General features: G+C 37.6%; 1 protein-coding gene across 5 annotated transcripts in view; it reads left to right on the forward strand.

Annotated features, from left to right (window-relative positions):
- SEC11A (SEC11 homolog A, signal peptidase complex subunit) overlaps positions 1-13436 on the forward strand; it is a 51250-nt gene that overhangs the window by 26531 nt on the left and 11283 nt on the right. For 2 of the 5 annotated variants that reach the window (XM_060157962.1, XM_060157969.1), the window contains 3 exons: positions 352-420; positions 2141-2250; positions 7030-7179. In XM_060157962.1, coding sequence (XP_060013945.1) covers positions 2168-2250; positions 7030-7179 — 233 coding nt within the window. In that variant the 5' untranslated portion in view covers positions 352-420; positions 2141-2167. The remainder of the gene's footprint in view (positions 1-351; positions 421-2140; positions 2251-7029; positions 7180-13436) is intronic. The other 3 variants (XM_060157955.1, XM_060157950.1, XM_060157975.1) reach the window with 2 other exon arrangements.

Consider the following 13436-nt stretch of genomic DNA (forward strand, 5'->3'; position numbering starts at 1 on the left):
AGGAAAAACAGGTTAATTGCAGGGGAAAAAGTAGAAAGTGGTATGAGAGCTAAAATCCTCATCATAATAAATAGTTTATAGATGTTCCAAATTTATGAAAAGAGAAGCAATTAATTTTTAGAAGCATGAGGGTAAAATAGCTAAAAGAGGTGAAAAGGATTGCTGGGGGTGGCTTGCCATGGCCAGGATATGCAGGGTTTTTTAAAAAAAATATGTATCTCTTGACTCTATGTAATCTTTTGATAAAAATAAAAATTAATTTTAAAAGGAGAAAAGAAAATGTGGATAAACAAATGAAACAAAATTGCCTGGTATTGTAACCCCAGGTGTAACCAGTTTATTTTCTTCCAGTTTTGTCTATACTTTAAAAAATAAGAAAAATTGAAAGGTATCACCCGCACCCCCAAGGAAAAAAAAAAGGTAAATACGTGAGGTGATGAATGTGTTAATTAACTTGGGGGAATTCTTTCACAAGGTATATCAAATCATCACATTGTACTATGAATATTGACTATCTTAACAATTTTGTCAGTTATACCTCAATAAAGCTAAAAAAAAAAAGAAAGTTTGAAAGAATAGTACAGCAAACACCTGTAAGCTATCACAGGTTTAACAGTTTTTAACATTTTTCCATATTTGCTTTGTATGTACTTATGTGTATGTGTGTGTGTATATATATATGTATATATATATAATTTTTTCTGAATCCTTTGAAACAAATTGCAGATATGACAGTTCACCCTTAACTACTACTACTAGCTAATTACTGCTAAGCATGCATCTCTTACGAGTGACAGTGTCCTACATACCACAATACCATTATCATATGTAAGAAAATTAACACTAATTTCCTAGTATCATTTAAGTAATAATTTGAGTTTCCCCAATTGACCCCAAAATGTCTTTTATAGTTAGGGTTTTTTCTTATATGCATTTTGTTCTTTTGAACCAAGATCTAACCAGAGTTTATGCGTCACATTTGGTTATTACGTCTCTTTAGTCCAGTACCCCACCTTTATTTTCGTGACATTGAATTTTTGAAGACTGTAACAGTTGTCTTGTAGAATGCCCATATATTCATATATATATGTGTGTGTGCATATATATATATATATACATATATATATGTATGTAAATAATTTCTTTTTTTTGCCGCACCACGCGGCATGCAGGATCTTAGTCCCCTACCAGGGATCGAACCCGTGACCTGCGCCTCCTGCAGTGGAAGCATGAAGTCTTAATCACTGGACTGCTAGGGAAGTCCCAGCACATATATTTTTTAAAATAACGAAAGTGAACTTAACATTGGACATATTTTTGAAACTTCTGCTTTTTCACTTTAAAGTATGACTGTCTTTATAAGTTCACATTTTCGTTCGTACATTCAGGGGTCTTCATAATCTGAGCTTAATATGCTTTTTCAGATTTCTGTCACTGCTCTCCAGCACCATCTTTTCCTCTCCTGAACTATCTGCCATGGTGTCCAGTCATCCTCTCTACTTTTATTCATTATCCAGCATTAGTCCAACACAGTTAGCTCATATGTTTCCCTCACTTGAAATACCTTTGCTTATTTAAGTCATAGAATTTTACAATTTGTTGAGCAGTGTAAATTTTGTAGGGCATAAGGCTGGCCTTCAAGTCCTAACTATGTGACTGACAAGCTGTATGACTTTGATAAGTCATTTCCTTTCTGAGACTAAGTTTCCTCAGCTGTAAAATGAGGGGTCAAGTTAAATGTCATTGAATAGCCCATAATTATCAAGGGATAAGTATTGTAGAAAAATAAGTATTAGAGTTTAGAAGCAGAGGTATGTTGCTGTTGGCTGGTATGTGTCATGTATGTGATTGAATTTAAGCTGAATGGTCGTGAAGCCCAAGTAAAATAATTTATGTGAAAAGTTCTGAAAAAACGTTATATAAATGTAATATATTTTAACAAACAAAACAGCAGGGTTCTTTGGGTGAGTGGGTGGGGATGTTCTGGGATGCTGATGGTGTAATCATTACATTATTTTAAAGAGTTTCTTAGAACTTCAGGTGCCCTAATAGTACTACTTAAAACTTTAAAATTGATACTACTCAGTGCTTTCCTAGGCGAGGATAATTATGGATCTGATATCTTCTCTTGTTCTTACAGCTCTATTATCAAGTCCTAAATTTTGGAATGATTGTCTCCTCGGCACTAATGATCTGGAAGGGGTTAATGGTCATAACTGGAAGTGAAAGTCCAATTGTAGTGGTGCTCAGGTAACAGTTTTTCTTTTCAAGGCATGGAATTGCATGGCATTACTTGGGAGAAAAATTGAAATGTTTAATAACTGATGTATCATTCCTTTAGACACTACTCTTTCCCAGAAGACGGCCTGGAAGAAAATTTGTTAGTCTTTCTCACTTGTGAGAAATTCTAAACCTTGTTAGGCACTTTCCATTCAGATCCCAAAGGGCTCATGACTTTTCTATGAAATGTTTATGTGAGCTTTATTTTTGGCACATCTGTTAAGAAAGTATTTCGGTATACTTTATTTTCCTGAAATCCTTCTGTCTTCTTACATTCTTTACTTTGGAATATCAGGAAATTTAATTTACAAGATTTACAAGATTATATATCATCTTTACAAATTAAGAATTTTTCTACAGCATGTTTTCAGTGTCAGTATAGAAGCATCACTAATTATTTCCATGTTTCCTGCTGACCTTTAAATATCACTTCTAAATAGACTTCAGGAATTCTGAGTATATTAATGCCATCTCTTAAAGTGACAAATAGTACTGACTTTTTTTTCTCCACTGTCTTCCTTCCCTATCCTTGTACTCATACTCTTAGGGATTTAAAAACCTAATTTAGCAACTCATTTTTGGAGAATTACCACTTGGTGATTTAATTGAATCATTGTAGTTCTGTCTTATTTGGGGCTTAATTATGTAAGCTATCTCAAGTCTTTTCTGGAGATAATGGAGTATAACTATAAAATAAATTGAATCATTAACATTACCTAAAGTCTAGATAATAGTACATTATTCTTAACAAGATGAACTTGACTCTTTCATTGTCATACTAGGATATGCTTCCAGCAACAAGTGGTTGGAAGCACTGGGTGCCCAGTATCTTACTCCTCCCTTACTCATACCCATACCCTCGGTCTGAATTTATTAGTAATCAAATGCAACTGTGATTTTAGAGATACAATGAAATGTCTGGAGTTTATTACCTGGGAAAACATTTAATGTACTATTCTAGGGGTATAGAGACTTGGGTCTCTAGCTTTTTCATTGTCTAACTACAGCCTTGGGCAAGTCATTTATAGACTGAACCATAGTTTCCTCATCTGTAAAATGAAGACTAGACCTAGATGATGTCAGAAGACTTTTCCAGTTTTAAAATTATGTGGCCCTAAGTTCCCAGTCTTGAACTCAGTGGAGAGCTTCAATTTGTGAAGTGTTCAAACACTAACAGAAGGAGAAGCCACACTAATTGGCACTGTGGGGAAAAGCTGTAGAGAGAAGGCCCAGGGAGGCTTCTTTTGAAGATTCTTCTGGAATTATTTCAGAGTGAGTTCTGTTCAGTGGAGATGTTTAAGTACAATCTAATGACCTTTAAACTGGGAATGATGGAGTGAAGAGGAGATTAGACTAAGCACCTGTGGAACATTTTGGTGGTCCTGAAAATATCAGTTGGGGCTTAAAAGGAGTGTTTGGATAAGTTATTTGGTAGCTAGGTTATTTGTATACTAAACTTTTCTGATTGCTGGTTTGGAATAAAGAAAAAAAATGAAAAGAGACAGGTCATATTAGAAGAGAATCTGGTCAAGACTGGAGGGAATAGTCATTAGAGAAAGGTAATTTATGTGATTGGGTGTTATTTATGTGATTTCATAAAACTTCAAGGAATATAATTTTTACCTGGAACCAAATGTGCCTCAGAGGACTCAGGCCAACTGAGAATCCACTTATAGGACTTTCGTGAAACCACTGGGGATAAAGACAAAAATACTTTCTTATTATTTATTTTATTAACTGAAGTTTCAGGGAACATTGAAAACTGATTTTTTTCCCCCTTTGTGAAGCTGAAGTCAGTTTAATTTATTTTTATTTTTATTTATTTATGGCCAAGCCGCGCAGCTTGCGGGATTTTAGTTCCCCCACCAGGGATCGAACCCGGGCCCTCTGCAGTTGAAGTGCGGAGTCCTAATTGGTGGACCGCCAGGGAATTCCCCAGTTTAATTTATATATAACTTCTTATAAAATTGATCATGATTGATGTATTAAATTTGAAAGTATAGTTTAATCAGATAACAGTAAGATGTTTATCAATAATTTATTTAATTTTTTAAAAGTTTCCCCTGGTTATTTCTTTAATGATCCTCTTACCACATGCTTTTATCTGTTTTTAATTGCCATCTGTATCTGAATTATTATTATTATTATTTTTTTGCAGTACGTGGGCATCTCACTGTTGTGGCCTCTCCTGTTGCGGAGCACAGGCTCCGGAGGCGCAGGCTCAGCGGCCATGGCTCACGGGCCTAGCCGCTCCGCGGCATGTGGGATCTTCCCAGACCAGGGCACGAACCCGTGTCCCCTGCATCGGCAGGCGGACTCTCAACCACTGTGCCACCAGGGAAATCCTGTATCTGAATTTTTAAATCTTTTTTTTTTTTTCTAATCCAACTTTATTCCCTGAATCTACACTCTTGTTTTCATCCTACACTAACATCTCTATCTGGATGTTGACCAGGCATTTGAAACTCCACCTAATAAAAGTAAAATTCATCTCCTTTTCCCAAAAACCTGTTCTTCTTCCTCCTATTTCTGTGACTATCACAGCCATCTGCTCAGTTGCCAGTGTTAAAAACCTAGGAGTCATTCTTGATCCCCTCTTCTGTCATAGCCAGTTGGCCATCGAATTTGTTATTATCCCTCTCTCTATTCTACCCTTTTTTAGCTGTCCTCCCTGCTGTTATTCTATTTCAAGCCCTCATTTCCTGCCTGGGCTGTTGTAACAACCTTTAAAAAAATGCTTTTATAATCAGAAAAAAGTTAATATACTTTCATTATATGAAATGTTGAAATCACAGAAAAAATCTAGATGAAACTAAGTCACCCATAGTTCTGGGATATAATCGCTATTAACATTTTAGTCTGTTTTTTCATGTATATTATTTCTTACATAATTGAGGTAATTCTGTATGTGTATCCTTTTCTCAATCTTTTCCCCTTATCATTCTCCAGTGTCCATGGTTTTAATAACACTTTTAATAATTACCAAGTATTCACTTGTAAGTAATAGCCTGGACAACTGGTCTCCCAATTTACCTTCTCATCTTTTTCAGTTTACTCATCAATTCAATAAATATTTGAATGTCTTCTATGTACTCTGTAGTTTCTGAAGTGATGTTTCTTAAATGCAAATATGATAATGATACTCTCTGCTAAAATTCTAGAGTATCTCAGAAGCAGTTTAGCACAGTGAGAGTGAACCTCCTTGGTTCAAATCTCACCTTTATCATTTTTTTAATTTACAACTCTAGGCCATTCTAAGCCTCAGTCTCCTTATCTATAAAGTTGGGATAATAATAGTACCTACATCATAGAGTTGTTCTGAAGATAGTTTTAAAAAAAAAGAACTCTTAAAATTGGCACTCTGCATATAATAAGTGCTCGATAAAGATGAGTCATTCACCCAGAACAACTCAGCTTTTATCTATTTCATTTATATCATTTTCAAGCAAGGTTTTATTTGAACAAAGGATGTCACTGATTTTAAAAAAGAGCCAAAATAAAAACTTGAAAATTTCATGTCTAGAATACCTTCTGTAATATTTTCACCAAACACATGTTCTATCTTTTGTCTGAACACCTTCTGAGAAAGGGAACTCATTGCCCCAAGAGGAACCTAAACAAAACTTTTAAGAATAAACATGTACTGAAAATGCATATTTCTAGTGGTTCCCGAATTTTGCTCGTATTAGAATCACTTGGGATCTTTACAGAATACTGATGCCTGCTTCTCTCATCCACAGACATTCTGATTTAAGTGGTTTGAGATATGACCTGAGCGTGGGGACTTTTAAGTTTCTCAGGTGATTCTTGTGTGCACCAAAGTTTGGGAACCACTGCCATATTCCCTTATGTATGTAGAGGGACCAGAGTCTTCAAACAGAAGTGTTTGGACTTTGTCATTTTTGCTGTATTGAATTTTTTTCCTTGTCTTCTGTTTTTTCTTACTAAATTTATTGTTAATGAAAACTGGAGCTTGAGTTTCTGAAAACAATACTGATGGGCTACTTCTTTATAGAAAGAAAAGTTTCATTAATTAGTGCAAATATCTTAGGACCTTTGAAGAACTTGGTATAAGGTAGAACAGGTGAAAGGTAAGAAGACACTCTAGAAGTTTGTCATCCGTAATTACCATGGAATTGAATTCTTTGCTTGTTTCTGAAATTCTTAGGCAAAAATCTCTGGTCTTGTCCTTGGTTTTGTTTCTTGTTTCTCTTTTTTAAATAAATAAATTGATAGCGCAAGCATTATCTCTGTCGCTGACTGTTCTTTGACTTGATGAGCTGTTTTCCTTCTTGTTGGGTTGAAACCATAAGGTCATCTTGGTCTGTATCTTTATAAATGTCAGGAAAAGATGATCCAGTTCTCATCTGAATATCTTTAGCGTTTTCAGATGAAGTGAGAATAAGGACAGTGATTATAAAGCTCACTCTTTTATATATTGTTTGTCACTTGAAGTTTTAAAAGGTTAAAGAATTAGTAACATTGCCCTTTTCAAAATTTAAGCTCCTTTGAATAGTAATGGTTGAAATGGAACTAGTTATGAAGGCTATTAACTAAAGGAAACCTGTAGTATAACTAGTCTGAGGAAACCATATTTGGAGGACAATACACATTTTATGTTGATATATTTGTTAAGATATTAAGTATATTCCAAAGGTGATACTTCTAATTGTTTGTTGCATATCTAACTTTGAAAGTAAATTTAATCTCAGGCTTTCTTTTGCTATTATATTCTTCTTTCCCTCCCAGTGGCAGCATGGAACCTGCATTTCATAGAGGAGATCTTCTCTTTCTAACAAATCGAGTTGAAGATCCCATACGAGTGGGAGAAATTGTTGTTTTTAGGATAGAAGGAAGAGAGATTCCTATAGTTCACCGAGTCTTGAAGATTCATGAAAAGTATGTGCAAACTATATCTTCTCTATTTTAAAACATTTTTATGTTTTAGTGTTTGCAGCATTTAATTTTGATAGCCTAAAGATTAAGAAAGGGTGGGGAACTCCTAGGTCCTTCTTCCAGTCCATTTTTATGAATGTCTGAAGGTTTGGTGAACATTTGGAAGACTAAATACTTATTTAGTAATTCATTTTTCCCTGAAGGCTTTTCTGGAGGGTTTTCTTGGTTCCCTTCCACTTCCCAACCAGATCAGTAACCCTGTTTGTATATAGCTCCAGAAAAAACATGACACAAAGGTTGATCCCAAATAGAATCTTCTGATATAATGGACGAGGTAGCCCTAGCCTTTCAAAAACAAATCTTTAAGGCAATCTCACAGATATTTTAAATAAGAATAAGTTTGTCAACTTTTTCAAATTCCAAAGAAAATTTCTGAAATCTAAGTTATTCTTGTAAATATAGACTCTTGCGTTTTAGAATTGAAAAGGATATATGTAAAACCTTGAGAATCCCCTGGTGTGGAGGAGGGACATAACGATGAGCAAAAAATGTCACCTCTCTGGGTCTCAGTTTCCCTGTCTGTAGTAGAAAGAGGTTCAGGAAGATGAACTATAAGATCTCTGGGTTCAATATTTTAAGATAACTTCAAATGGAGTATAATCTGTAAAAATTTTGGATCCCTCTGTTGTATACCTGAAAACTAATATAATATTGTAAATCAACTATACCTCAATAAAAAATAATAATAAAGTATGCAGAAAAAAAAAAAAGATCTCTGGGCTCTAAGCCTATGCTTCCCTGTGCAGCTACATATTCCTCACCCCCTCCATTCCAAGTCTGTAATATTTCTAGTTAAGGAAAACTTTCAGAAGGAAGGAAAGAAAGAAATGAAGGAAAAGGGAGTGTCCTGGAGGACATACAGAGGGAAGTAAAACAGTGGGAGTGATGTAGGTTCTTGAGTATGAGGAAGCCCTAAATAGATACTACCTCATGTTTACCACCCTCTCAAGTGGTTTACATTCTCCACTTCCAGAAGAGGGAATTGACAACTGTTTTTTTGAAAAATCCCTGTAAACATTCTAGCTTAGAAGAGTTCTTTCTTCACTGATAAAATAAAGATCTTGGGCTTCCCTGGTGGTGCAGTTGAGAGTCCGCCTGCCGATGCAGGGGACGTGGGTTCGTGCCCTGGTCCGGGAAGATCCCACGTGCTGTGGAGCGGCTGGGCCCATGAGCCATGGCCACTGAGCCTGCATGTCTGGAGCCTGTGCTCTGCAATGGGAGAGGCCACAGCAGTGAGAGGCCCGCGTACTGCAAAAAAAATCAATCAATCAATCAATAAAATAAATAAAGACCTTACTGCTCTTTTTTTTCCATACTTCAGTATATTGGAAGATTATAATTTTTATATTGCATTCTATTAGTGACTAGGAAGGAATAACTTAGTTTTCTTTAATTTTACTTTTATTTATTGTGAAGGTTTATTCAGTACAGGTAGTGTTTTCCACATTCTCAAAGTATATTTGTGTTGTTTGTTCTCAGCACTACCTGTTGTGAACAAATCAAAACCAACTTTCCCCTGAATTTATCAGAAAAAAATCACGCCCTGCTTTGGGTAGAGCAGAAGTTGTCCATTTTTATGTGTGATCTTTTGACATTGAGTTATTTATTTATTTATTTTAGAATAGGTTTTTATTTATTTATATTTATTTTTGGCTGCATTGGGTCTTCGTTGCTGCGCATGGGCTTTCTCTAGTTGCAGCGAGCGGGAGCTACTCTTCGTTGTGGTGCACGTGCTTCTCGTTGCGGTGGCTTCTCTTGTTGTGGAGCACCAGCTCTAGGCGCACGGGCTTCAGTAGTTGTGGCAGGTGAGCTCAGTAGTTGTGGCTTGTGGGCTCTAGAGCGCAGGCTCAGTAGTTGCGGTGAACGGGCTTAGTTGCTCCGTGGCATGTGGGATCTTCCCAGACCAGGGCTCAAACCCGTGTCCCCTGCATTGGCAGGTGGATTCTTAACCACTGTGCCACCAGGGAAGTCCCAAGTTTTTTATTTTAAAACAGTTATCTTATTTCAGGACAGGTTCACTGACAGATATATCAATTACAGATTCCTTAAATTTAACAGAATTGTGAACATTTTAAACTGTATGGTGTTTGTAATCTGACGTTATTGATCATTTACTTTAAACATTTGAGATGCCTTCAATTAGCAGGCCTGTTTAAATAACAGATCCTATTAATCTTCTGAAGTTTCAAATTTCCTTTTTTGGGGTGGGGGAAAGACTAAAATACCTGGTTGTAATAATCATTTGATTTAATAGTATTAACATTGTTCTTAACTATGGGACCAAATGACAACCAAAATGGATTAAGTTTTTTTTTTTTTTTGCGGTATGCGGGCGTCTCACTGTTGTGGCCTCTCCCATTGTGGAGCACAGGCTCCAGATGCACAGACTCAGCGGCCATGGCTCACGGGCCCAGCCGCTCCGCGGCATGTGGGATCTCCCCGGACCAGGGCACGAACCCATGTCCCCTGCATCGGCAGGCAGACTGTCAACCACTGCGCCACCAGGGAAGCCCTGGATTAAGTTTTTGTAGTAAATGTGTCCTGAACATTTTCAAGCTGGTTTTTGCACTGTTAACACGTTTCTGTCATCTGAACCTTGTTTTAAGAAATGAAATCCTGAGCTTTAAGAATAGAGGTAGGAAAAAAAAAAAAAGAATAGAGGTAGGAATTGTTCAGCTAACCTCTCTCTTGTCTCATTCCTCCTTCTCCATCTACTTTTTTTTAATATAAATTTGTTTATTTATTTATTTTTGGCTGTGTTGGATCTTCATTTCTGTGTGAAGGCTTTCTCTAGTTGCAGCGAGCGGGGGCCACTCTTCATCGCGGTGCGCGGGCCTCTCACTATCGTGGCCTCTCTTGTTGTGGAGCACAAGCTCCAGACGCACAGGCTCAGTAGTTGTGGCTCATGGGCCTAGTTGCTCTGTGGCATGTGGGATCTTCCCAGACCAGGGCTCAAACCTGTGTCCCCTGCATTGGCAGGCAAATTCTCAACCACTGTGCCACCAGGGAAGCCCTACTCTTTTTTCTAATAAATTTTACTTATTTATTTAATTTTTTTTTTTTTGGAACCTGGACAGGGACTTGAACCCTGGGCCCTCAGATTAAAAGTTCCATCTGCTTCTTATGTAAATTTGTAAATATAACATAAAACTTTTTTTTCATGTATTGAATCTCCATCTTATGAACATTCTTATTACATTATTATTCTTAACACATGATGCTGTGTGAAATTGGAAAATACAAAATTGCCTGTAATCCTAGCATCCAGAGACAAAATGTTAAGTTGGGGGTCATTTTCTTTTTGTCTTATAAACATACGTTTTCCTCCCCGTGCAACACTGGGATCTGCTCAATAACTACCTTTTTTTTTTTTTTAACATCTTTATTGGAGTATAATTGCTTTACAATGTTGTGTTAGTTTTTGCTGTATAACAAAGTGAATCACCTATATGTATACATATATCCCCATATCCCCTCCCTGTTGCACCTCCCTCCCACCCTCCCTATCCCATCCCTATAGGTGGTCACAAAGCACTGAGCTGATCTCCATGTGCTATGCAGCTGCTTCCCTCTAGCTATCTGTTTTACATTTGGTAGTGTATATATGTCAGTGCTACTCTCTCACTTCATCCCAGCTTACCCTTCCCCGTCCCCGTGTCCTCAAGTCCATTCTCTATGTCTGCATCTTTATTCCTGTCTTGCCCCTAGCTTCATCAGAACCATTTTATTTTTTATTTTTTGGTTCCATATATATGTGTTAGCGTACGGTATTTGTTTTTCTTTCTGACTTACTTCACTCTGTATGACAGACCCTAGGTCCATCTACCTCACTACAAATAACTCAATTTCGTTTCTTTTTATGGCTGAGTAATATTCTGTTGTATATATGTGCCACATCTTCTTTATCCATTAATCTGTCGATGGACACTTAGGTTGCTTCCATGTCCTGGCTATTGTAAATAATGCTGCAATGAACATGTGGTCCATGCTTCTTTTTGAATTACAGTTTTCTCAGGGTATATGCCCAGTAGTGGGATTGCTGGGTCATATGGTAGTTCTATTTTTAGTTTTTTAAGGAACCTCCGTACTATTCTCCATAGTGGCTGCATCAATATACATTCCCACCAACAGTGCAAGAGGGTTCCCTTTTCTCCACACCCTCTCCAGCATTTATTGTTTGTAGATTTTTTGATGATGGCCATTCTGACCCGGTGTGAGGTGATACCTCATTGTAGTTTTGATTTGCATTTCTCTAATGATTAGTGATGTTGAACATCCTTTCATGTGTTTGTCGGCAGTCTGTATATCTTCTTTGGAGAAATGTCTCTTTAGGTCTTCTGCCCATTTTTGGATTGGGCTGTTTGTTTTTTTGGTATTGAGCTGCATGAGCTGCTTGTATATTTTGGAGATTACTTCTTTGTCATTTGCTTCGTTTGCAAATATTTTCTCCCATTCTTAGGGTTGTCTTTTCGTCTTGTTTATGGTTTCCTTTGCTGTGCAAAAGCTTTTAAGTTTCATTAGGTCCCATTTGTTTATTTTTGTTTTTATTTCCCTTACTTTAGGAGGTGAGTCAAAAAAGATCTTGCTGTGATTTATGTCATAGCGTGTTCTGCCTATGTTTTCCTCTAAGAGTTTTATTTATGGGACTCTGCACTTCCTGGACTTGATTTACTGTTTCCTCTCCCATGTTAGGGAAGTTTTCAACTATAATCTCTTCAAATATTTTCTCAGACCCTTTTTTTTCTCTTCTTCTTCTGGGACCCCCTATAATTCCAATGTTGGTGCAACTAATGTTGTCCCAGAGGTCTCTGAGACTGTCCTCAGTTCTTTTCATTCTTTTTTCTTTATTCTGCTCTGTGGTAGTTATTTCCACTATTTTATCTTCCAGGTCACTTGTCTGTTCTTCTGCCTCAGTTATTCTGCTATTGATTCCTTCTAGAGAATTTTTTTATTTCATTTATTGTGTTGTTCATCATTGTTTGTTTGCTCTTTAGTTCTTCTAGATCCTTGTTAAATGTTTCTTATATTTTCTCCATTCTATTTCCAAGATTTTGGATCATCTTTACTATCATTTCTCTGAATTTTTTATCAGGTAGACTGCCTATTTCCTCTTCATTTGTTTGTTCTGGTGGGTTTTTACCTTGCTCCTTCGTCTGCTGCATATTTCTCTGTCTTCTCATTTTGTTTAACTTACTGTGTTTGGGGTCTCCTTTTCGCAGGCTGTAGGTTCATAGTTCCCGTTGTTTTTGGTGTCTGCCTCCAGTGGGTAAGGTTGGTTCAGTGGCTTGTGTAGGCTTCCTGGTGGAGGGGACTGGTGCCTGTGTTTTGGTGGGTGGGGCTGGATCTTGTCTTTCTGGTGGACAGGGCCACATCCAGTGTTGTGTTTTGGGGTGTCTGTGAACTTAGTATGATTTTAGGCAGCCTCTCTGCTAATTGGTGGGGCTGTGTTCCTGTCCTGCTAGTTGTTTGGCATGGGGCGTCCAGCACTGGAGTTTGCTGGCCGTTGGGTGGAGCTGGGTTTTAGCGTTGAGATGAAGGTCTCTGGGAGAGCTCTTGCTGATTGATATTACGTGGGGCTGGGAGGTCTCCGGTGGTCCAATGTCCTGAACTTGGTTCTCCCACCTCAGAGGCTCAGGCGTGACACCAGGCCGGAGCACCAGGACCCTGTCAGCTGCACGGCATTGCGTTGACTGGCTCTCCATCACCGTGACCGTGGCAGGCAAGGTTTGTGGGCACGACTTCAGCTACCTGGGAAAAGCTCTGATATGACATCAGAACTTATTTCTGCAACTATCTGGAAAAATCCATACTTGACTTTTTCCCATCTTCTCCAGCTGTAGAATATCTGCCCTCCAAGCAGCACATAACCTAAACAATGAGATGTTTGCCTCAGTTGTTTCCCAGAAACTTGGAGTCAGCTGTGTCCTCAGTACTATTTTGTAACATGATTATCTCATGAGCATATGGTAGAATATACCTGGTATTACCACATATGCAAAGAATTCCTGAACTAAAAGATGACCTTGCCAAGTACTACTTAATATGATGGTACTAGGTCCATGAATTTGAATCTGTTCTTTGTGCCCAGTGTAGTTCATCTAGTCCTGCCTGTTATCCACGTGAGACTAATTTTGTGTCCTGAGCTATCTGACTAGGCAATGGAAAAGTGCACGTTATCAAGGGCTTCTCTCTAGTGCACT

Source organism: Lagenorhynchus albirostris, chromosome 1, assembly GCF_949774975.1.
Source record: "Lagenorhynchus albirostris chromosome 1, mLagAlb1.1, whole genome shotgun sequence".
Lineage (NCBI taxonomy): Eukaryota > Metazoa > Chordata > Mammalia > Artiodactyla > Delphinidae > Lagenorhynchus > Lagenorhynchus albirostris.